At 44.8% G+C, this 25,437-nt stretch overlaps 1 protein-coding gene across 7 annotated transcripts in view; it reads left to right on the top strand.

The window, feature by feature from the left end:
• The window catches only part of STAU2 (staufen double-stranded RNA binding protein 2), a 327,264-nt gene extending 316,451 nt beyond the window's left edge, over positions 1-10,813 (top strand). For all 7 annotated transcript variants that reach the window (XM_032316746.1, XM_032316751.1, XM_032316745.1 and 4 more), the window contains 2 exons: positions 8,428-8,516; positions 9,693-10,813. In XM_032316746.1, the coding sequence (XP_032172637.1) occupies positions 8,428-8,516; positions 9,693-9,786 (183 nt within the window). In that variant the 3' untranslated portion in view covers positions 9,787-10,813. The remainder of the gene's footprint in view (positions 1-8,427; positions 8,517-9,692) is intronic.
• Positions 10,814-25,437: the final 14,624 nt, after the last annotated feature.

The following is a 25,437-nucleotide window of genomic DNA, read 5'->3' as shown; positions in this document are numbered from 1 at the left end:
CAGGTCATGATCCTGAGGTCCTGGGATCAAGTCCCACGTTGGGCTCTCTGCTCCATAGGGAGCCTGCTTCTCTCTGTAGCTGCTGCTCCCCCTGCTTGTGCGCTCTCTTTCTCTTTCTCTCTCTGACAAATAAATAAATAAAGATCTTTTAAAAATTAAAAAAAAAAAAACCCACAAAAACAGAAAGGTGTGTAATGAAAGCTCTCGTTTATAGTCCAGGAATTAAGCCCAAGAAGCTCAGAGAGGTACAGTAGCTTGCATAGACACACAGCCGGCCTACAGTAGGGCTGGCATTTTAGTCGAGGCCTGAGAGACTGCGAACACCATGCTCCCCACCCTTCCTTGTCAAGGTGAGAGGAAGAGTAGATGAGTTTCTCTTGTTGCTTTGACCAATGACTAGACTTAGTGGGTTAACCACACAAACGCATTATCTTAGAGTTATATAGATTAGAAGTCAGGCAGGGCTCTCCCTAGCCTAAAATCAAGGCATCAGCAGTTTTTTGGTTTTGTTTTGGTTTTGGTTTGAGGGGAGAATTGGTCTTTTTGCTTTTTTGCCTGTTCCAGCTTCTAGAGACCCCCTACTTTCCTTGGCTTGTATTCCCCTTCCTCTGTCTTCAAAACTAACCACATCACTCTGACCATTTCTTCCTAGACGTATCATCCTCTCTCAGCAAAGCCAGGAAGGATTCTCTGATTTTAAGAACTCACGTGATTAGATGGGACTCATCTGGGTAATCCAGAATAATCTTCCCATCTCCATGTTTATACTTCAATCTCATGTGCGGAACCACTTTTTCCCATGTGAGGTAACATACGCACATTCTGGGGGTGAGGACACGGACATTTCTTGGTGGAGGGGGAGGGGAGGCATCATCCTGCCAAGCACAAGTGACACTGCTGCCACTCATGGACACCTGCCTTTGCACCCAGCAGCATGTTGTGGTAACATATCATTACAGTGGGGACTTTTTGTTGGACAACGCAGGAATTCTGAAAGGAATGATGTTGGTAGAACAAAACCAGTGTGGTTAGAGTAGACATGGCATCATGGATGTTTGTCCTAAACACACGCGAACGTTCCTCAGTTCTGTCCATCCTGCCTTAAGCTTGAACTCTGTATCATTGTCAAGGCTGACATGGATCACCCAATGTAAGAGCCTGACCACCCAGTATAGAAGATGCCTAAGTGTGTAGTCCGAGTGCCCAAGTTTGTACCTGTTTCCCTAATTCTAGAGTGAAAATTCCTATTCTTTGCTTTGGTAGATTGCCTAAAACTTGCGTGTCTTCAGATCACCACCTGCCTTTTTTGTTGTTGTTTTTTGTTGTTTTTTTTTTTTTTTTTTTAAAGTAAATAGCCATCATCTAAGCAGGCTGACATCCCTTTGTTCCAACAGTAAGCCATTCATAAAGTACCAATTTTATGGAAATGACACGAACTAATAGGACTGTGTGAGCATAAATGAAAAGTGCAGGTTCTATGAAACTGTTAGAATCAGGGCAGCAAATGGTTTAATTAAAGCTCAGCGTAATCCTTTTTCATTTTATTTTTGAAGTCCTATCATTGATTCATCTGCATTGTGGTAGACTGAGGATCCAATTTAGAATTACAATTTTTTCTCTTTGGTATCTTTTATTTTAAAGAAAGAGAGACTTGTGTTTTGTTACAGACCTTTCAAAGCCAGAAAATGATAGCGTAGGGATGTTAAAATTCACATTCTTGGGGCAGTAATCCTTAAGCTTATGGATGAACCTGCTGGTTTTCAGCCACTGAAAGGATTCAGTAGAGAGCCAGTCTCGAAGACTGTTGGGATGAGAAGTTGGGGGAGTCCTCAGCTGCAAATAAAGGCATTTGCTGTTTGAAGCCCCATCATTTTCTCATTTAAGAAGACCTATTTAGTAAGCGGCACATATGACCACTGTGTGCATTTTGAAAGGAATCTAGCCGTTAGAGCTGCTCTCAGGAAGAGCTCCACATGAGCAAGCACTTCGGGGAAAAAGGCAAAACAAAACAAACCCTGAACACTGACTTAAAATGAAGGCCACGTTCAGGCATGTGTGACTGCCTCGACTTTAATGGGAACAGCCTGTTTCTGGGATTCAGGACGTAAAATTGGTGGGAAAAGTGTGAAATGAGAAGAAAAAAAAGGAAATAAAAGAATCCACTGGACACTGTGTTTAAACACCACAAGAAGAACAGTGTGTCATAAAAGGATGAGCTAAAATTCTCATTTTTGCTAACGAGGACCATTGTTGTCTCTCAAAAAATGTTTTAATGCTGTTACATTAAAATGTAACTCTTGAAGAAGAAAGCAGGAAGAACAGGCACTGGTTTCAACACAATTTGCTCATTGCTGATGAGAGGAAAGTTAGAAATTGCAGAAATGGCTGGGAAGTCTCACCTCCATTGTGCGGACATAACAGACACACACACACATACACACAGGCGCGCGTGCAAGCGTGCAAACCAAGACCAGCAAACAGGCATGGAAAGTATCTTCCTGGCATCTTGTTTCTGGCATTGCTATAACTACGCACAAAACAAGTGATCCATGAAATGGTAGCGACATCTGTTCAAGAACCTGTGGGGCTTTCCTCACAAAACAGTTGTAAAATCTGTTGGGGACCAAAATATTTCTACGTATCTATGTAGATGCTTTCTTTTAAGGGAAACACACACACACACACACACACACACACACATGCACGCACGCACTCAAATGGATACAAGTGTTGAGCTTAAAAGACAGGAATAAGAAAAGGAAATGTCATCCACTTCTTTAAAATTTTTTTTAAATTTTTCTCCTTTCAAACCAAGCTACATGAATAGCTCTGAATATACCTTTTCTTCGTTTTTCTTTCCTTTTCTTTCTTCCTCCTCCTCTTCTTCTCCCCTCCCCTCCCCGTCCACCACCAGTCTTCCTCCTCCTGCCCCTCCTCCACCTCCTCCTCCTCCTCCTCCTCCTCCTTCTTTTTTGGACTCCCAGAACACATAAATGGTCATAAAGCTGAAGTTCGAGATTCCGCGTGGTAGACTGCAGTAACATCCGCGTGGATGCTGAGCGAGTTTGTTTTGATTTGGTAGGAAACGTTTTCTGACCTTGGAAATGAAATCATTGAGTTGTCTATTTGTCTGCGGCTGGAGCCGCATGGAGGATTCTGGCTACTTACGTTAGTGCATCTTTGAAATTTTCAAATCCACGGTGTGTGGGAAGTTGCACAACTTGGATTTAAGCATCATTTCAGGATGTTCCTCATTAAGCACCCAGATTTGCCTCTTTCCCACGATTCCCCAGCATTAGTTCACAGGGATCACCCAGCAGACCGTCCAGGCTGACGGGGTGAACGGAGACAGGCAGGGCCCCTTCTTCTCTATTTACCCTCTCGGTAGCTCCATACTCAGGCTTTAGATGTCTCTCCAAATGCGAGTTATTTGATTTCGCTCTCACTCCAGTGTCCTTTACTGTTATGTAGCATTTTTATAATCTGTTCTTACTTTTTTTTTTAAACAACGGGCCTCTAGCAAGTAACAATTTATTCTGTTGGAATAGTTTAAACATGGAGATTTTGTTGATTTTACCATCTTCTGGACAGATTCGGCTGTGTGTAGGAAAATGTTTTTGTGGACTGTTCACTTTCAGCATTTGTTCACAAAGCCATTCCATTATACATTGTTCTTTGGAATGATTGATAATTGAGTCTTGCTAAATGAAGGGGGCTATTTCGGGCATTGCTGCATTATCATATTCTGGGAGCCGATTTGCTGTAGAAAGTGAAGCACGCCCATCTCCCAGATGGCATCTTTTCATCTGTCAAGTATCCTCTCTGGGAAGGCAGTGGCTGATGAATTGGGGGTAGAGGGGGAGCTCCCCAGCTGAGCTCACGGACCAGCGGGAGAGGAAGCAGCGCGGCCAGTGTTCTGCTAGGACCTGTGGGAGGAGGCACCTGGTCGACAGCCCCTGCCCATCTCAGCTTTCCTAAACATAGTTGGCTTATCGCTCGCTATAAATCACTGCTGAGCCCTCTGTCCTTTCTCTCTCCGTTCACCTTTGCAATCCCAGCACCTCCTCTTGCTGCAGGACCCTACAGCCCAGGGGCCCAGGTAAACCCTGCAGCTTGTTTTTCCCTCCTTCGGACAACCCCATGCAGGTGAGGAATGAACCTTCTCAGAACAAGATGGGAGGGGCAAATAAAGTGAGCAAGACTTAGTACCCTCGAGAATGTTAAGAAATGACAGTTAAGTTACCTTGTTGGGGAGTCGTGGGGTAATCCTAAATGACAAAATAATTCCTATAGCAATTCAATTTTAGACCAAACTACAAGAGTCAGAGAAGCGCTGAACAAGCCCTCAGAAGTCAACCTAGGGACCACAAGAAGGCTGGAGACTGGCAGCTCCCCGTGGTCCCCACAAGACAACAAACCCCTTCTCTAGAAAATGGGAATAATTATATGGCTGACCTCCAGTAACTATTGTGGGGAATAATTAATAGAATGAGTATGGAGGAAGGAATAAGAGTGAGCTGGTAATAATGATATTGGAAAAAGTCATGCTGAAATTGGCTAGGCTTGAAGGAATTGAAGGGATGTGGTCAAGAATGTGCAAATCTGGGTTCAAATCTCTGCTCTGCCATTTGCTACCTGTGTGACCTAGAGTAGGTTACTGAATTCCTCCCGGGGAGGACCTGCCTGCGGGGCTGTGGAAACACTTGCTGTCACTCAGGTAAAGGCCCCTGTCTCATGACTATGGCAGAGTGATGTTCATCAAATGGTAGCTACTGCTGTTTACAGAGAAGATAAATCACCTTCATTGTCTTTTTATAAATTAGTAAGAAGTCCTCTCCTATTTATAAGCAATTGTATTCAGGATTATCAATAAGATGTGGGTTGAATTATCTCATCAGATAAATAAGGGAATGTTATTTGGAAGCCTTTAAGCATACTTTGGGAGGGAAGAAGCCACGCAAGAATTCTGAAAATCTGTCCGTGGCATTGAGTGAAAGAGCATGCCGCCATTCCAGCCTTCAGTACATTCTTTGAGTGATGACAGGCATTTTGAAAGTTCACGGGGACCTGCTTGACATGTTGATAAAATCATCCAGGAGGTTTTGCAAGAGCTAAAACACTGAACCTGCTCCCTTAGACCTGGCCTGCGTCTCCTGTGTGCATCTCCTGTTGGATGGAACAGAGCAGGTGTCACTGGCTCTTGGACTTAGTGAAGCAGGACGTTTGGTTCCGGGCATTCAGGCAGCAAGTACCCCAAAAACAACTACGGAAAATGAGCTACAATTAGGCTATGAATGACTTTTGAAAATTGTTTTTAAAGTTGTTTTTGATTGCCATTTTGACCTTGTTGGGAGTAAAACAGGACCAAGAAGCCCTGGCGCTCTTATATGTCTCAGGCAGCAATATCACATGGCCAGTTTAAGTTTGGGGGTACTGAACAGCCCTCCACAATTGTTCGTTTGGGAAGAAATTGATAAAAACTAGCATTCCTGACAATAATTCACATACTGCAGGATCAGAAAAAAGAGTGGTTCATCTGTTCAAAACTGTTGAATATACCAAGACCTGTAAGTTCATTAATGCCCTCCCCATAAAGTCAGGCTATCTGGAAAGGTCAGGCATGGACTGGTCTGGAGAGCTTAGCAGTGAGTGGGCCCAGTGCCTCACCCCAGACACGTATGCATGAGGCAGGCCTCCAGAGCTCAGGCTCATGTAACAAGCCCTTGGGAGTGTGCACACCCATGGGGCTGTTCACAGCCAGGCACCTAGGAAGTCCATCCAGCACCTCAGCATTTCAAGACTGGGAAGGACCTCAGCTGTCACTCAGTTGAATGAATCTCAACGAAAGCCAAATCCGGCTGCAGACTTCCTCTGGGGGAGGGGAGTTGTCCAAATCTGGATCTTTTCAGAGTCAGCTTAATTTTTTAAAGCCACCAAAATTACTCAAAGCCAAATCCAGTGACTAGAATACATGGTCAGGACAAATGAAAAGAAGGTGGGGCCATAAGATGACAAAACTGGTTTGCTTGAGTGCCCCACAAAGTGGTTCTGAGAGGTTAATTCCAAAAGCACCTAGAAGAACACTGCTGCTATGCTCACAACCTCTCTGAGGGCAGAGGGAAAGCGCCTGTCAGATATTTATTTATTATTTATTTGATTGTTGGTTTGTTTGTTTGTTTATTTTTAGGTCAGAGCTTTAAACATGTGCCTGCGTTTTGGCCTAGAAATTCAATTTCTAGGAATTTATCATAAGGAAATTATTGAGCTGGTACACAAAAATTTTAACCATCAGAAAGCTGGATGCAGCTTTAACAACAGCTTCAATATTGGGAGTGTCTGAAATGTCCAACGGTAGGAACCGGCTAAGTAGAAAAGGACATATCAAGTCAACAGGCTGGGCAGTCAGGCAAAATGATGCCATTGACATTTCTTTATTGACTTGCAAACCTGCTTGTGTTCAATGGAAAGAGCAGATTGTAAAACAGTGTCAAGATATGATCGAGGTGAAAGCATGTGCATATGGGGAAGAGATAGGAAAGCACATGGAAACATTGTAGCAAGTGGGAAATGGGTGGGTGGGATGGTGACTATTTCCGCATTTCTTTTTGGCTGATATCTATTCTGATTGTCCTGTAATGAAAACTATTTTTATAATACAAAGATAATAAAAGGAAACATCACCGGAGAAAGAGGTTCTACTTTGCTTAAGGAGGAATTATGATGGACCTATATTCATTTGTGAGAGTTCTCATAATGAAATCCCACAAACCGAGCGGTTTAATCAACAGCAAAGTATCTTCCCACAGTTTCTGGAGGTTGGAGGTCTGAACCCAAAGTGTTGATGGTTCCCTCTCAGGGCGGTGATGAAGACTCTGTTCCAGGCCTCTCCATAGTGTCTGGCAGTTTGCTGGTGATCACTGATGTCCTTTGGCTTTGGTTGTATCACTGCATTCTCTTGCCTCCATGTGGTATTCTCCCTGTGTGTGTGTGTCCACACGCAGAGTTCCCCTTCTTGTATGGACATTGGTCATATTGGATTTGGGCCTACCCTGTTCCAGTAGGACTTCATCTCCCTGAAAACTGCAATGACCCTATTTTCAAATAAGGCCACAATTTGAAGGTATTGGGGGTCAGAACTTCAATATATAGATTTTGGGGGGAGGGGTACAATTCAAGCAGTAATGGTATCCCAGTGAGAGAGCCACACTTCTCCCAACTGGAAGGAGCGCTTAGCCGCCAACTAGGCCTCTGTCAGCCTGCTGTACGGCTTGAGCAGGGGCCCGGACCAGTGGGGTCTAGCACTGACATCCCTGCTTGATTCTCCTGTAAACCTGAAACTACTCTAAAGGAATTACCTTATTACCTTAAAAATTAAAATCAGAAACTCTGTTACGAACAATGATGTTTACAAGGGATCACACACTTAGCTACCCCAGAGGGGCCCTTGGCAGATAAACATTTGGGAAACTGCAAGGGTTAGTTAGCCCTTTCTCAAAGGCAGTTGAGAAGACGCAGATGACCAAAGTGTGACCCAGCGGGATGTCGAGGATTCAAACAGCCCCAGCCGCTCACACCTATCTCAGACTCAACAAAGCCCTTCTAATGGAGCTTTAAAGTGGTGCCGTGTGGGGGAGGGGAAGAAGAACCAAATTCTTATTCGAAGAAATAACAGTTTGGAACGTGCACAAGAGTGTCAACAAGTTATGTAGATCTTATCAGCATCGCATTTTTGGTGCCTCCCAGCTATCCAGCGAGGCTCCGCCAGCCTGTCGACACCCTTCAGCGTCCCACGCATGACGGGCAAATCAACACCTCGGGAGGCTCTGCTGTGGCCAGGCCTGCCTCCCCGGGGCCCCGAGGAGCGCACATTTTCTCTCTCCTCGCAGAATACCATCCTGCCACCCCCTCGGTATGCATGAGTGTCTTGGGTCCACTTCTCTGCTCACTTCCCGTGACTTGGTGAAATATAAAATGGAACAAGACCTTCGTGCTAACTTTGGGAAGAGTACCTCGGCTGGGGAAATCGGATGGGCTCGCCTGGGAAGGGTAGTTTCGGTAATGTGAGGAGAAATTATGCAAAGTCGTTGTCAGACTGCAAGAGGCTTAAACTAGGTGTTTTTACATTTGCAGATAAAAACTCTGTGACTTAACAAAATCGCCGATGAGGGACTGGGCATGAGACTTTGGGGGTTCCTCTCCCCACCTCCTCCCTCCGCAGACGTAAATCCCTCCTGGTATATACATTGCTCATGATAATATAGCCTTTCAGATGTAATTTTGCTAAATGATGCAAAAAAGCATTTATTTAGACCAATGAAAATGATAGTCTTAAGTATACATCTCAGCTCTCTTCTATACTTAACCTGTTTATTAATGTTGAAGTCAGTGAATGGATCTCCTTGTTTGTGTGTTTGTTTTCATTTCTAGGCAGCTTTAAGTGCCTTGAAACAGTTTTCTGAACAAGGACTGGATCCAATGGAAGGGGCAATGAATATTGAAAAAGGTTCTCTTGAAAAGTGAGTAACTCTTCTTCTGTATTCTTACATTTCTAATTTTGTAACTGTACAGAAAAATGAGATATCGATGACACTAAGGTTAAAAGAACCCCTCAGGACAATGATATCTGTGTCTTACAAAGTTATTCATAACACAATTAAATGTAAATAAATGAGAAACATTTATTTTGTAAATATGAGAAAAATGTAAATAAATGAGAAACAGTAGCATATAGGGTCATTTTCCTTTCCCATAATATGTCCGTGAAAGTTTTAATCTACTAACTGATCATTATTTCTGCATTTTAATGCCTTTGTTGGAAAAATTTATGTGAGTTTTGCTGACTACAGAGACTTGCACAACTCTTAAAACATCGGTTTGGCTTCATACCTTTGAGCTTTCTTCTAGCTAAACCACTTTCCAAGGTAAAGATTTTCACTCACACTCCTGCTAAGCCATGGGCACAAGAGAGAAGAAAGAAAAAGCAGCCCAGATGAGGTGTTTCCTTTCCTTGACCTCATTTTGTTGTTTGTAGTGTTGTAGAGACACAAGCAGACATTGCCACCCAAGCGTGGCTCCCAAGGGCTGCAGGGCGAGAAGGCAGCTGGAGCGAGTATTTCTGAATCCAGCTCACAGCCTTTTTATGATACTGAACATCAAGCCTTACCTGAGAGCCTGAAGGTTAGGTCTTTCTCAGAAGCCCAATTTATACTAGAGAATCAGAACGCAATTGCATTACCGTAGTGGAATCCGAACACTTTCCAAACCATTAATAATTGCAAGTGAGATTTCCAAACACACAGAAGAGGAAATAACATTTTTGAGAATGGAAAAAAAAAAAAATAGATAACCCAGGAAGTAAAAGCCGGATATATCGATCCTCCTGGTTAACAACCAACAGCGCTTGGCCGTTGGTCGTTAATATGTAAACGGGGAGAGCGTGAGAAGAGCACATTTGGTAAACAGAGCTGGCATTTTAAGTTGTCTATAGATTGGCAACCATTTATAAGCTAATTTAATCAAAAACATTTCCACATGATCTCATCAGTAGACTATCTGAACATAAATATTGTTGTTTCACTTTAAAATGTCACTTTTGTGGTGACCTTTGAATCCCGTGTGCCATCTGCTAATAAACATGTCTGAAGACGTGCAACCCTGGGCCTTCAGCTCTTGTTAATGTATTAATCTTCCAGACAAGCCCAGCATCTGGGAGAGAAAGCGGACAATAACCAGACACACCCGGGCTCCATCGCTCAGGACTGCAAGAAATCAAAGTCGGTCATCTAGCAGCTCCCAGGACCGCGGCTGCCACCACATCCTTATAAACCTGTCAGCACGCATGAGGGTGTCTGTGTTCAAGGAAATGAATGACTAATACCATTATTTGAGTCTTATGTGAAGACAACACTATTCTAACACAAGCGATAATATGCATAGTACTGTTTACTCAACGGGGGGGAAATAAAACTTTGAGCATCTCCCTTGGAACCTGAGATCAGATCATAACTCATTTGCCCAGAGGCAGCAGAAATCTGATCCTGCTACTGGAGCTTAAAATAACAATTAATGAGAAGTGTTAGAAACAGAGGTAAAAATTTTAAAGGATTAATAGGGAAATTGGGTTTGGTTCTGTTGTTAGGATTGTTTTTTGTCGTGGCGCTTGTGTTCAGTTCTATTCTCTCTCTCTCTCTCTATCTCTCTTGTTTTTAAATAATGCTTGATGATTCAGAGATTAACCCATGACGTGCTGTGGAATGTGATGGTCGTTGTCTTCATATAGAGTCACACGGTTCCTCTTTTTCTGCCGATATTTGTAATCTTCATCCTGTATCCATAGGAATAACTTTTAAGGCGCACGCCTCAGAGATGTATGCAAGCAAACGAGGTTGGAATCAGGTCCGATATTTTATTTAAAATATGAAATAATGTTAGGAACCACTAGTTTCAGTATACTCGAGGAATTCAACAAAAACAACCAGTTGTGGGTCTGGAGCTCCATCAGTCCTATAGCCACTGAGGAGGCGTCTGGCCTCCACAAACCATTTCTCTGGGTTCCACGTCCTGCCGTGGAAATCGCACCCACCCTCATCCGTGTGTCGTAGCCCCTCACTGTTTTGCATCGAGCGCGTTCTTAACCGCCTCTGGACTTGGGACAGTGAGTGGGATCAAACTAAATCATGTACATGGCGGGGAAGGGACAGCCTGTCGGAGGAGCCGTCACCGTCTTGCCAGCTTGTAGCCAGCCACGCTCTGGACCAGCATGTTGGAATCCGGCGTGTAGCGAATGCAGTAAACATTTGGTCGGTTTCTGTGTGAAGTGTTGTCATTGTTGTTCTTTCGTTCCCTGGCTCTCCTCTCTCAACTCTCACCTCAGCGAGCCCTGTCCCAAAGGCCGCCACCCAGCCTCGTCAGCCCATGGTGTTGTTTGGGGGTGGGGGGTGCCCTGGTGGCCTCAGACGGGGCGCCCGGGCCCCTCGCGCCACCATGGGGCCCCCTCCCGGGTGACTCGGAGCCGGCTTCCCGACCGGCCCACGTCACCTCATTGTTCAGCCTTTCTCCGTATTGATTCGCCCACGTTGTGCAATGAGAAAACACTCGATGGGCTCACGGCTCGACCCAACATGACAAGAGAAATATAATTATGTAAGATTTCATAAGCAAAACCACCACAAATCATGATCGGGCTGACTCACACGCGACTGGAGAATAAACAAACAGCAACATAAGGAAATAACTCGAGGGTTGTTTTTAATGATTCCCATGTGGGGAAGTCCGCCAGTATTGGGAGGGCTGGGTGCCCTTGGAGGAAATGGGTCTTGTTACATAAAGCTGGGTCCTTGTGGAAATAACAGCGCGTTTGTAAAGTTGGGGGGTCGCAAGGTAAGCCAAGCTGAGCAACATGTCCTGCTGCCTAGCACCAGGGTGCAGAGGGCCCTGGATCCTTCCCTTAGGAGGGACGGGCTGTCTCTTCGGCTCTGTGGGTGGGGGTCAGGGAGGGGGACGGGCCTGGACACAGCACTCCTTTAGGCCGGGTCTTCAAAGTGGATCTTCAGTTTACCAAACACAATAAACAGGGACTACCTCCTGCAGCCCACGGTCAAGAGCAACACCAAGGGCCCAAGGCTGTCAGGGTTGTTGGAGAGTGGTGAGCCCCCCAGGGAACAAACAAGCTCATGGGTTCTCACCACCCAAATACGGGAAACCTTAAACAGTCACCCTCAGAGCTGAGGTATCCCTAACACACCAGGGTGGTGGTGGGCATGGTGGGGTGGAGGTGGGGTGCAAATTTGCATAGGACCTCAACTTTAATGGTGGGGTAATGATCTAAAAATTTCATCCCATCCACCTGCTTGAAGAGCCTGGGCAAGCTTTTAGATATTGCGCCCCCTCCCCCACAACGCAGCCCTGGCTGGGAACCTTTCGGGTTTTCTTTGGATTGGATTAGCAATGCAAATATTGGGTGGCCTGCAGACCCTTCCAGGAACCCACTAGGATGCTCCAAGCTCATTCCAAAGCACAATGTTATATATCATTAGAGGGGAAACCATTAAGTAGATTTATTGAAAGAATGTTTCTTCGGCACAACGAGATCTTTTTGATGAAAAATGGAACTCATTATTCTTTAAAGGACACAGATTGACTTATCTCCTTTATCAATTACAGTGTCTGCTTTCAGCTTTTCTCAATCAGCAATGGGCTTTGTAGTCACTTCCCAGGGCTGAGGCCAATGTGCTTTATGAGAAAGCTTTGTTTTTACATTTTAATTGGAAATATAATATTGCACTTTGGAACTCTGACCATCCCTTTCCAGTACAACCTGCCAAAGATCGATGGTGAGACACCACTAACCAGGCTGCCACAAGATATTCCTCCCTTTCCTGGGGTGATGTATCTGAGTCGTCCTAGCGTTCTTCTCCCCAGCCAACCTTCTCAACAGTGAGTTTTGTTATTGTTGTCCATAGCTTCCAACAAATTCCTGCACCATAAAATAAAAATAGATGAATGGAAAAAAATCCACGTATTATACGAAAGTTTTCAGGACTCCTGGTGACCTTGGAAATGTGGTCCAGACCTGTTGGTTAGTGTTTTCTTCCCACTGCAGGTATGTGGTCACTGCCCAGTTTGTTCTGTACCTTTTAAGGTCCAAAGGCTACTTGTTATCATTATGGCCGAGGATGATAGAAAACCGAACAGTTTTGCACACAGAGCTAAAAAGTCATTAATGGCAAAATCGTCTATGAATTTGTCTTTGAGTTTCCCCTCACTTACCGCACCATGATATAGGTACCTGATAAAGGTATAAATGATACATTGAATACATGCAAAAATGGGTGAATGAATGATTTACCAAAGGGATAGATAAGCTTGTTAAAGAAATAAACTTTAAATCTCACTGCTTAACACAACACAGAGACAGTCACTCATGATCATGGATGACGTTCCCGTTGCTAACATTATTATACCTCCAACCGCAGGGGGACTGTGGCATTTTTAATTCAAAACATGGTGGGTTCCAAAACACCCTCACTTCAGAGGACTTTGGACCCATGGAAACCCACTGTACTATCCTACCCATCTTCCCATTTCTGCATTTATATCCCTTCCCTAGGCTAGCAGAGTTAATGTCAGTCCGCACTCCCAGATACATTCCTACATTTCCATAATCACAGATACGCGGCTCCTGACAAGGAACCTTGTAACACATGGTTCAAAGCAAAGACTTCCTTACACTCTGTCAAGCCCACTGTCTATTTCTGGCAGACACCACCCAAGTTCAATCTCACCTTGCCAAGACTCATTTAAAAATTATCTCGTTAGGGAAGCTCTCCTCTATGTTCTAACTTCTTAACATAGCTCAATGCTCCCTTGGCTCCCAGGGCACTCTGATGTATGCTGGGAATGCAGAAAATAAATAAACAAATGAAACTTCTTCCCCCTGAAGGACCCACATTCTAGCTGGAGGGAAAGACCCACAAGGAAATGAGCACAGAGAATGGAGCGTTTTGTTCTTAGAACCATCACACTGGGGCTTGGTGTTCACCTGCTTGTCCCCATCAGTCACTTCTTCTTCCCTCGCCCCTATTACATGCTTTGGGCTGCGTACTCTATTCAGGTGACACTGTCGAAAAGCCACCGTCTGCTTTCCCTTTAGCAGTATTATCTTATCTCTCCTCCACCGCCCACGGCCCACAATGTCCACGGACAGTCCCCACCCTCCAGCCTCAAACATACATATAGCAGATGAAGAAGCTCCTTAAGACACCCTCCCTACACTCAGGAGACAGACCACCCCCGACCGTATCTCCCAGCCTGGGAACAGTGCCCACTTGGGTATGTAAATGTTTATTGAGCAGACGAACGACCCTAAAGCCCCTGCCCTGATGGATTTGTGGGTCTAACTGGATCAGCAGTGACCTGGACGAAGAAGTCTGGCCTCTCGGATAGAGTCTCCTGCCCTGGAACAAGTTCCAGTTGCCCTTCTGTGAATGTGTAGACTTGTCGAAGTCATTTAACGTCTTCAGGTTTCAGCTTCTCATCCAAAAACAACAGGGGCAAGAATATGCCAGAGTCTGTGGCCTACTTTTTAAATGTGTATAAGTTGTGAAAGTAAATACAATCTTTCAGTCAGATTCAGTGGGTTGTAGAGAAAGAGCCAGAGCCTAAGAGTCAAGTGCCCAGAGACCGGGTTCAGACACAGATGGGACCCTGGCAAGGGATCTAGCTTTCTCGAGGCCCAGTTTCCACATCTATAAAATGATGGCCCCTAAGAGCATTACGCTCTAAATTTATACTACCATTCATACCTCTATTACTAGTGGTATGCCTATATTCAAATTTGACTTCTAATGTATGGATTTTTAATCAAATACCTACAAGGAAAATACCACCGTTCTGTCAATTTGGATTCTGTTGGTTGTAAGCTGTAGGAATCTATTCAAACCAGCGATGGGAAGCTTGTTTTAAAGGTACGGTGGTGTTTCACAGAACCTAAGGGCAGAAATGCAGACACAAACTGGAGCCAGGAAGTAGAAGGCTATGGGGAAACCAGGAAGCTCTCTTTCTCCCTGTCTCTTAATACCCCTCCTCCCTCCGAATGTCTGAATCATCTCTCTCCACACCAGCTCCTGCTTCTTAAGTACACATATCAGAGAACATGGCTACAAAGAGGACCCAAGTTAACAACCACCTAAAGAACAATGAATCCCTCTTTGGATTTCATTCCTTAAATCAAAGGAAGGAACCCCTGACTGGCCCACCTCGGACCAGGTGTTCACCTCTGGCCCACATTGTACAAATATGGCCGCCTCATTCTACCCCTGTGGAGCAGGGTAGGGTAGTCATCAGAGAAGAATGACTGTCTTATGAGAAAATCCAATAGATATCTGTCTTGACTGCTCCCCAGGGGGCAAGGCTCATTATAATCATGTGCCAGTTCTTACTTTCAATGTAAACAGTGAAGCTTTAATAACAGTCTCCCAAATGTCATAGACTGGTCTCAGGTTTGTGAAGGTTGTACCGTTTTGTTTGGTTTTCTATAGTCCTTTCAAATCTTCAGTTTCAAGGGTCTGATGACCCACAAAGCTGTCCTGAATAAGTCCTAAAGCTACATAAAATAAAAAATGAAAACTTTCTAGTGATGCCAATTAGTATGTTTTTAAAAGCCTCCTTTCCTGTAACACACATAATGAGAAACTTAGGCAATGAGTAGTCATCTGTCCTCAGTGATTTCTATAAAACTGGAAGACAAAAGGCCCCTTCCTTGCTTTTGTAATCATGAGAGGAATTTAACTGTAAAGGGATTTCTGGTTTTTACAAAGGAGGTGGGTAGAGATGGAAGCAATCTTGGTCTGATTTTCTTTTGAATTTTACTCATAAGTTTTCAAGGAAGCCCAAAGAAGGGAGGAGATTTGGTTGTTTAAGTGGGTGGGAGGAGGCAGAAAATAGGATCAGAAATTTGAATTGGGTGAGAAAGCCACGCTGCACTGGAAAAGGATGAGGAAATGGGAAGTTCTGGAGAAGACATTTGTGACCAGAACAGACTAAGTGTTCCCTACAGGTAAGTCTTTAAATGCCTGCCCCTTAGCTTAAGGAATAAGTAGTCAAAATCTTCTGTTTCCCCTCGAGCCTGCCCTTAAATCTTCTACATGGGTAGTAATTTTCCAGAAAGGTGTTTGGTCACTGGTCCTTCCTCATCCTCTGAGTGCAGAGGAAGGAACAAGATCTCTCACCAACTCAAGATGATTAATAAGCTCCAGGCAAAGCCGAGACCTACAAGTGAACTTCAAGGAGAAGTTGGCCCTTTGGCCATAGCTGATATCAGAGAAGGTCAGAACCTCTGTTTTTGCCTGGAACCAGTCACTTCCATAGTCACCACCACAAAATGGGCCACAGCTGTTTGAGTGCTCAGCTCCACGACAGCCACTCCCTCCATCTTAGAACAGACCACTGGCCTGGAAATATCTGAGTAAACATATCTTGCCTTCTAGTCTCTAACCTTAACCAAATTCCAACCTATTAATTAGCAAATATGAAATCAGTCTTATGAGGAACCAACTGAAACTTAAAGATGTCTGTCCTCAAAGAGCTTCCAGTGTAATTGGTCAAATGGATGGCAACAAGGTAGTGAGAGAAAATGCAAGAAGACAGATATAGATGTACCAAATTAGGAATTGATTTCAGCCTCTGCTGCTCCCACAATGCTTATAGGAAGCACTGTGAGGAAACTCGGGCCAATGACCCGGGTTTTAGAATAAAAAAGAATGTCTACCTTGGAATCCTGCTCCCCTTGATTTGGTGATCTGGCCTGTCCAACTCATAACCAAGGTGCTGTGGGAATCCATTTTGCATGTTTCTTTTTTCTGGGGCAAATCCCCTGGATATCTGAGGCTTTATAAGCTACCATCTCCTCACAACCTCCACCTTCATCACCAACAACCTTATGAACTACTGATTTACAATCTTGATCCACCTTTTGTCAAGAAAGCAGTGCTGGGTATGGTTAAGAGTCAGGATTCAGGAGTCAGACTGTCTATGCTCAACTCTTGGCTTTTTCACTAACTCCTTACGGATGTGTAGGTAAGTTCCCTTACCTTTTTCAAACCTCACCTTCTTTAACTGTTAAGAATGGCAGTGTTGTTATGTGGATTAAATAAATTAATTTTATGAGTTAATACATGTAAAGTGTTTTGAGCCATATGTGGCAGAGAGCACGGACTCAATAAACATGAGTTATTATTGACCAAGAGCCATTCAATGAATTAATCAATAATTATTGATCAACTACTGTGTGCCAGATGTTATAAATGCTGAGAAGAGAAAGAGGCCAAGATGAATAAGGCATAGTCCTGTTTTGCATCATGAGGTTTTGGTTTCTTAAAGACAGCTATAAAACATGCACACAAATAAATATTACCCCAAACTGAATAGCCTCAGAGACCTACAGGAAGTGCTCATGGGCTACTCATACAACAGGATCTTCTTTGAAATGTCTTCTCCACAAAGCCCTGTATCTGTGGCTCCTAATGCCTCCTGGGACGTGTTTGGTGAGAATGATCCACAGGTCGGAGAATTATTTCTGACAAAGGGATTACACATCCCCCATATATCTCATGACACACCTCTTGCTCTAGACTCCTCAGGATGCCAGGAAGAGATGGCAGAAGAAACCCACCAGTGACCCAGAAAGGCACACACATCCCCAGAAGTCAGGGCAGCCAAAGCTGGTAAGGTGACTCTGAAATATTAGACCAAAGCTAAGCTTGGCTTCTGTTGGTATAATTTTTTTGGAAGTAAAGAGACAAAGAACTGTATAAAATAGCCCGTCCCTCCTGGCCAGTATGAAAAAGCACCTTATTCCTTCTGTTCTGTCTGGTTACAAGCATACCAGCACTACATCGATGCTTTTGTTTGTTTTAACATCGATGCTTTAAAATCATTTCCTCAAATGCCACCATGAGAAAGAGAAGGAGAGACTCAGGATGTCCCATATGATGGGTAGTAAAAGTCATTATTTATTTATTTATGTGGTTTTTTTAAAAAAGATTTTATTTATTTGTCAGAGAGAGAGCGCAAGCAGGGGGGAGGAGCAGAGAGAGAAGCAGGCTCACTGCTGAGCAGGGAGCCAAGGGTGGGACTCAATTCCAGGACCCTGGGATCATGACCTGAGCTGAAGGCAGACACCTAATGACTGAGGGACCCAGGCAGCCCTGTAGTAAAGGGTATTTACAATATAGTTGAGGGTCTGAATGAGGGCAGTAGCAATAGGGAAGGAGAACAGGAAGCATAAAGAAGTTAGATTCAGCCACATGGATGTTGGGGAGACGTGAGGCATTTTCATTCAGGCAGAGCCTGCCTGAGTGTCTTGGCCTAGGAAGCTGGGTAAATGGCAGTATTATCCGCTAAGATAAGGAGTACAGGGGAAGAGCAAGTCATTCATGAACTTGTTGAGTCTGGCATGCCTGCAGGACAGCCAGAGAAAGATCTTCAATTGGTAATTGAATATGTAATGTCAACATCAGGAAAGACATTTAAGAGGAAGAGAAGGTGTTTGTGAGGAACAAGCACATGGGTGGTTATCAGTGACATGTAAACTAAAAAAATCCTCCAGATAGAGTCAGTAGAACAAGAGAAGGAAAAAAAAAAAAGGCCAAGGCAAAGCCTTGGGAAGTAGAGGTAGGCTGAGAGAAAAGTGCATGTGGAAGTCTGAGAAAGAATGCAAGACATAAAAGGATGGCCAGGGGAGGACGGGATGGACAAAAGTGTTGGTTGCCACAGTGAGGAAGTGAGTAAGCAAGGAAAGAGCCCATAAGATCTGGCACCAGGAGGTCATGGATGACCTTTGACAGCCTTGTTCAGGAAGGAGGAAGAGGAGGACGCAAGGAAGGGCAGCCTCTCTCCTTTTGAAGGGCTAGACAGCTCCTCAAGCAAAATCCTGAGTCTATTGTCTTCTGGATACTTGACATACTATTGCACTAGATTCAAGGACTGTGAATTGGTACATCTTTTCTAGAGAACAATTTGGCAACGTGTATCCAAATATTTAGTGAAGAAAGAATGCTGTTGTCCATGATCTCTGCCCACTCACCATCCAAAGATGGCGTCTGCTTGGGTGCTGTCAGTGCAATAAAAGGAGACAGTGCCCATGGGAGTTTGCAAACTAGCCAGTCTCATTCTGATCAGCATGCTCTCCAAGGACCTGTGACTAGTGAGTGTGCTGGCTACCTCTGAAGACGGAGCAATAGCAGATGGGCATTCGGTGTCTAGCCTGTAGATGCTTCTCCAAAGAGGTGCTCCCTATTAGAGGCCCCTTCCCACCTTGGCAGTAACTTGTCCATTCTTCTGGTAGGCTGGTGGACTTAGCTTTTATTTGCCTTCTAAGAACAGGGCTTCTGCTTCAAGAGAAGAGCCAGGAATCAGAGGATATTGGTTTAAATTTCCTTGGTAGTTAGCCTTGTGTGGGGTTCTTGGTAAGAGCTGTGTAGGGGACCAAGGCTGTGAGGATAGAGTGGGGGTGGGCACAGTCTGGGATATGGTGTCTTATGTGGAAAGGCTCTAATTAGGTGTTAGTGGTAAATTAAAGATGGCTATAAAATGTCTCTCTCACTAGTGAGAAGTGGAGTTTATTTCCCCTCCCCTTGAATCTGGGTTGGCCCTGTAATTGAATCTGGTGGAAGTGACTTCCTGACAGTTCAAGGCCTAGCCTTCTGGGTCTAGCCTCCTGCTTCCTCCCTAGTGGGCCATTGTCTCTTTTGATTGTCACGCTTGGAACCCAGCCACCATGCTGTGAGATGTCCAAGCCATAGGGAAAGACTACACTATAGGCACTTTGGTCAAGTCTTAGCTGAGCTCTGAATTGACAGCCAACATCAACTACCAGCTGTGTGAACAGGCCCTCTTGGATGTTCCAGCCCAACAAAGCCTCAGATGACCACTACCCCAGCCACCATCATGTGGAGCAGAAGTTCCACTCAGGGATGCCCAGTCAACCCATCAACAGCATTGTAAGAAATAATGCAAAAGTTGCTTTCTGTCACTGAGTTTGGGCTGGTTTGTTATGCAGCAGTAGATAACTGGGACAGTTTTCCTTTATAGTTTCCATGGACTTGAACCCAATTTCCAGGTAAACAATCAAGAGCAAACCCTAAATTAGCCATTAGCTTCCCTCTTTGCTACCCAGAACCCTTTTCACAATCCCTTACAAGTTGCCAAACAAGGTGGGAGCTCCTTGTTTCCTCTGTCTGTCTCCTTGTGGTCAGTATACAAAGTAGAGTGAATGTCTCAACATGGGGCTGGGGCACAGAGGGACTGGGAAAATCCAACTGGTGATGAGGGGTCTTCTCCAAATGAGTGATTAGAGCCCCTTGGGGTTGGGGCCATTTTTACACAGTCAGCTGAACACAGCATTCATTTTTTTTTCTGGTTAGTCTCCACAAGAGAGGGCCAGATGCCAGCACTAGGTGGGCCCAGATTGCTAAGCTCCCATTCTTTCTTGCACTGAGGGCTAATTTTGTTCCATGATATGACACTTGATCCCGATAGCCGTGTGTTTGTGGCTTGATTCTGCACCACTGATTCAAGTCTCCCAGGCTCCTGCTCCACTGTGAGCCCCCTTATCCCTGCAACCCTATTCCAAACCCTCTGGTTGATATTAAGCCTGAGCTCCAGGGCACCATGACATACAATCTTATGGCCTTGACTATTATTTCATCTGTATTAATTTTTCCCAAAATTTCAGTCATGAGTTTCTCAGGGATAGTATGACAAAAGCCTGAAGTATATTCCTTTTGGTCTCCTGGGAGCACAGAGTCAATGCCAATTTGCTGGGCGATCGTGGTCCTGTGAAGCAGAGTTTTGAGATTGAAACAAGAATGGCTCAGAAAGCTCTGGGTCAAAAAAAAGAAAAAGAAAGAAAGAAAGAAAAGAAAGTTCTGGGTCAATTACCATGGCCAAAGTTTCACTTTTCTTACTGGTTGTGATCATTGTTAATAAGCATACTAAGACTCTTTAACTCAAATAAATTCATTTAGAACTGACAAAATTCTGAACTGACAAAATTCTCTTTAAACTCATACTACTGTTATAACTTTCTGTATTTCAGATTTAAAGCAGTTTCTAGCATGATGGTTATATTGTTTTCATATTGTCAAGAACATAAGTGATAGCAGGAAGATCTTATTACCAGGAAAAAAAAAAACAAAATTAAACAAGGTGGTCTGTGGTGAGTTATCGTGTATGGAATTAATTTCTCATCCAGGTTTGGATGATCTCATAAATTGTTCTTTTGGTTGGCAGTTTCACCCTAGCCTGATAGATTGAATTATTTCCTTGTAATTCAGACCCCCTGTGCAGTCTGTAACGAAGAACACATTGTGTGTCTTGGCTAGCCTGGGTGGTGGAGGACAGATGCCCACAGTCGTCTCAGAGCCGTCAGCACTGAGCTCAGCCACACATCCTTGAGGGACAATCGATGACACTATCAATGGCACATTGTTGCAGTATCGGGCCAGGGGGGTGACCTAGATGAGAGGGAGTTCCTAGAACCCTGAGTCTGGCATGGGTATGTTTACTCTATGAGGTCTGTTGCAGACAGTTTGGCCCAACACCCATAGAACAATAAGACTTCGCAGACTTCTGTGGCACCTCAGGAAGACAGTGGCTCAAGAGACTAGCATTGCAGAGGCCCAACCACAGGGTAATGGCTTCCATATCTCTTTTGGAGGAGCAGCCCTCACATATTTGAAGGACAAAAGTAGGAAGAATCTCAGATCCTTCAAATCCAGTGGACCAGAACAGTCAGACAAGAGAATGCACTTCTAGAAATAAAAACTGCCTAGCCAAGGTGTCTCCTTTGGACCCAGCAGGTGCAACGCAGCACCCTACAAAGCTGCATCCTCTTTCTTCTGGGTGGGAGAAGGGGACAAATGCTACTAGCCTCACCCAGAACCAAACTGTCTGAAGGAGGATGCTGATGTGACTTCCCACTACATCAGAGATCCAGGCTCACTGCACGTATAACATTCGCTCCCTCTGAAATCACAAATAAAACAGCCACGGGAGAACTGTTGCCTCACCAATTACTGTGGCACCTGATCTAGAAACCATCTTTGCAGCTGAAACCCACGGCCCTGGCTCCTCCTCCTTGACCGGCAGCCATATTTCTGGAGCCTTGAAGGGCTGGCATTTCCCGCTTCGCTTACAGCCAGGCTGAAAGAGGAGTGAGTGCTGTGCTCCACTCCTCTGCCCTGGCTGGGCCATGAGGTGGCTCCGGAGAACGCTTTTAACCAGCATCGTGGAAACCCAAACTTCATTCAGAGAGAAGTGCTGCATAGGACCACTGTTATTTATAGCATTTGCCCAGGACAGGGATGTCCTGGGACATGGGACTTTCAGGGCCTAAACTGGAAATGCCAAACACACCAGGACTCATGCTCCAGGAGCAGGGGAGAGGAAATCCCAAAGGCACCTTGATTCTGTACGAGCTGCCCTCCAGCTGTGGGCTGCCTGGCCCCCTGGGCTCTCTAGGCAAGTGCTCTCTCCACCACCTGACCTGCCTACAGCTGAGATTTGTGCCCAGGGGCTATTTGAGCTCTCTCAGCAAGCTGTGTCTCCCAATGTCAAAGGAGAGGAAATGCAGGACAATGGCCCACAGAGCTGAGGTTGCTCCCACTGTGGTTCTCCATGGCTTCTCAGGCGAGCATCTGCCATACTAAAAATATATATATATTAACTATATATTAACTTAGAAAAAAAATTCCAGCATAGTTAGCATACAGTGTTATGTTAGTTTCAGATGTACAACATAGTAATTCAATGATTCTATGCATTACTCAGTACTTATCATGGTAAGTGTACTCTTAATCCCCTTCATTTATTCTGCCCATCCCCCCACCTCCCCTCTAGTAACCATAGTTTGTTCTCTATAGTTCAGAGTCTGTTTCTTGGTTTCTCTCTCTCTCTCTTTGTCTTCATTTGTTTGTTTTGTTTCTTAAATTCCACATATGAGTGAAATCATATGACATTTGTCTTTCTCCAACTGACTCATTTCCCTTAGCATAATACTCTCTAGCTCCACCTACATTATTACAAAGGGCAAGATTTCATTCTTTTTCGTGGCTGAATAATATTCCATTATATATGTAAATAAACTATTTTTTATATGTATACATATATACATCATGTATATGTATATGTATGTATACATATATACACACATATACAATATATATATTATGTATATATAATATATATTACATCTTTATCCATCTGTCAATGGCCACTTGGGCTGCTTCCATAACATGCTTATTGTAAATAATGTTGCAATAAACAAAGGAGTGCATGTATCCCTTAAACTAAGGTTTCTGACTTTTTGGGTAAATAGTAGTATAATTACTGGATGATAGGTTAGCTCAATTTTTAACTTTTTGAGGAATTTCTGTACTGTTTTCCACAGTGACCACACCAGCTTGCATTCCCTCCAACAGTGCACGAGGGTTCCTTTTTGTCCACATCCTCGCCAACACTTGTTTTTTGTGGTTTTGATTTTAGCCATTCTGACAAGTGTGAGGTGATATCTCATTGTGGTTTTGATTTGTATTTCCCTGATGATGAGTGAGGCTGAGCATCTTTTTATGTGTCTGTTGGCCATCTGGATGTCTTTTTTGGAGACATGTCTGTTCATGTCTTCTGCCCATTTTTTAATGGGACTTTTAGTCCCACACAGAGGCCAGTTTGGAGGCTTGACAACCCAAGTATGCAGCAAGAGCCACAAGAGCTGGTCGACAGATTTTTCTCCTGCCTGAGGCCATTGGGTCGTCTTTGTAGGGTTGTGAGTCAGAGACCCAAGCCTCATCCTGGGTAGTGCCCTTGTGAGGTCTGGAAAAGATATACAGATCATAAGCAGTGGAGACATGTTCTTGTCAGGAGATGGTTTGTCCTACTAGAAAAGAGTGCAATACACAGGAAGCGCAGACTCCTTCTTGTCACTTGGGAGTCCCGGGCTGCTGCCAGCCCATTTGGGTCGTGTGGTCTCATGGGCCAGGCTGCTGAGGGTAGAACACGGGTGTTGAAAGGGCACTCTCTTAACCTGGCCCAAAGCCTGCTTTCCCTGCCTTCAGAACTATAGGCAGCACAGGGCAGAGGGCCTGGACTGCAAAGTCACAAATCGGGCACGTAAGGAACACTGACAGTGACCACCTGGTCCTCGGACCAGCGACGTCCTACTCTGTGCAGCTCCTACGAAGGGTAGCCACTGAACCGAGAAACTGCAAAGTGAAACTGGAACATCACTAGAGCAGCGTTGGAATGACATGCCCGATTTTCTGCAACTGGAAATCCCGAGGAAATTTAAAATTCCTCAGTTGTGTCTGGATTTTCGGAGTATTGTTTGAGGCTAAAATTATTGGTAACCCATCTCACTGAGCCCCAAAAGAGAAAGGGGGAGAACCCTTGAAAACCTGAACCTCTGTGGCCTGATCGGCAATCATCAGAGCCCCAAACATCCTGCCGCCTGATTTGATGTTTCTTTTCTCTCCAGGCCCTTCTAGGCCCGGCCAGCTTGTCTTTTCTTCCTCTTCCAAGGAAGACATCTGACCCTGTCCTGCCCTCGTGTTTTCCTCATCCCCTCTTGTCTCACATATGCTCACTTGTCCCACTTTCCGGGTGCAGCTCACATCCTGCCTCCTGCTTAAAGCCCTCCTGGATGCTTCAACTTCTACCTGCCCAAACGTAGGGCACTGTTGGGCTGCCTCACTCACTCTCTCCCAAGCAGGTGGGGCAACCCATGGCCCAAATGTGTCATTGAAGTGGCCATAGGTGCATGTCTGTTGCTCTCACTGGACAGCAGGCTGTCTGAAGGCAAGGTCTATCTTTCATTTTCTGGACATATCCATCCAGGTGTGGCCCTTGGAGAAATTCAGTGGCGATTGCTGATATCGTTGGATCAAGTTGAAACCCTGGTTAAAGCCAGGGTACACGTGCATCTGCTCCCACCCCTCGGTGTTTACCCAAGAGAAATAAAAGGACACCAAAATGCCTGTACAAGGATGCTCACGGCGACTTTATTTGTAATCGCCAAAAACTGTAAGCTGTGCACATACCCATCAATAGGAAATTAGATAAACATATAATGGGTCATACACATTCATCATTTGGACGAACCTCAAATGCCTTTCCCTGAGTGAAGCCTTGCACGAAATAGTCAACGCTCCATGATTTCATTTCTGTGAAATTTGGGAATAGGTGAACTCATCCACGGTGAAAATGGTTGGAGCAGGGCTGGCTTCTGAGGGGCAGGTGGGGACAGTGGCTGAGAAGGGGACATGAGGGAGTGCTCTGGGTTGATGGTACTATTCTGTGCCTTGATAAGGGTTTGGGTTGCTCAGGCCTATGCATCTGTCCAACCTCAAAACTATATACTTAAGGGTTGTACATTTTATCAAAGGTCAATTTTTATCTCAAAACACAGTGACAAAGGTTGAATATTAACCATGTGCAAGTTGGAGCACACCAATGTCTGCAGTTCACTTTGAAATACATCAGAATGGACTGATGGATGAAGAGAGGGATGGACAGATGGATATGGGATGAGACATCGTAAAGCAAAGCAGAATGAAAGAAAACAGTGCTGGCCGCCAGTCAAACCACCTTGCTCACCCTTGGTGTGGCCATTGTCCGGGAGGGCCGGCCGATGGGCCTGCAAGGGAGGAGGTGGTGTTCTCTGGGGCGAACAGGTTTCTGGGGACCAGGAGGAGGTTGGTGAGGTAAGCCAGACATGGGGAGCGCAGCTGGAGCTCCTAGAGGGCTGGTCAGGGAGGGCCAAATGAGGAAGGACAGTGGTGGGGCTGGCTGCAAGCAGGTGGCCCAAGACTTTGATCTCCAGCCTGTGACCAAAAGGCTGCTCTGTCCTTGGCACCAGCAGGTACGCAGGAACACTTAGTGAGT

The sequence above is a fragment of the Mustela erminea genome, chromosome 16 (genome assembly GCF_009829155.1).
Source record: "Mustela erminea isolate mMusErm1 chromosome 16, mMusErm1.Pri, whole genome shotgun sequence".
NCBI classification, from domain to species: Eukaryota; Metazoa; Chordata; class Mammalia; order Carnivora; family Mustelidae; genus Mustela; species Mustela erminea.
The sequence above is the reverse complement of the archived record's forward strand: the minus strand, read 5'-3'. Positions and strand labels throughout refer to the sequence as shown.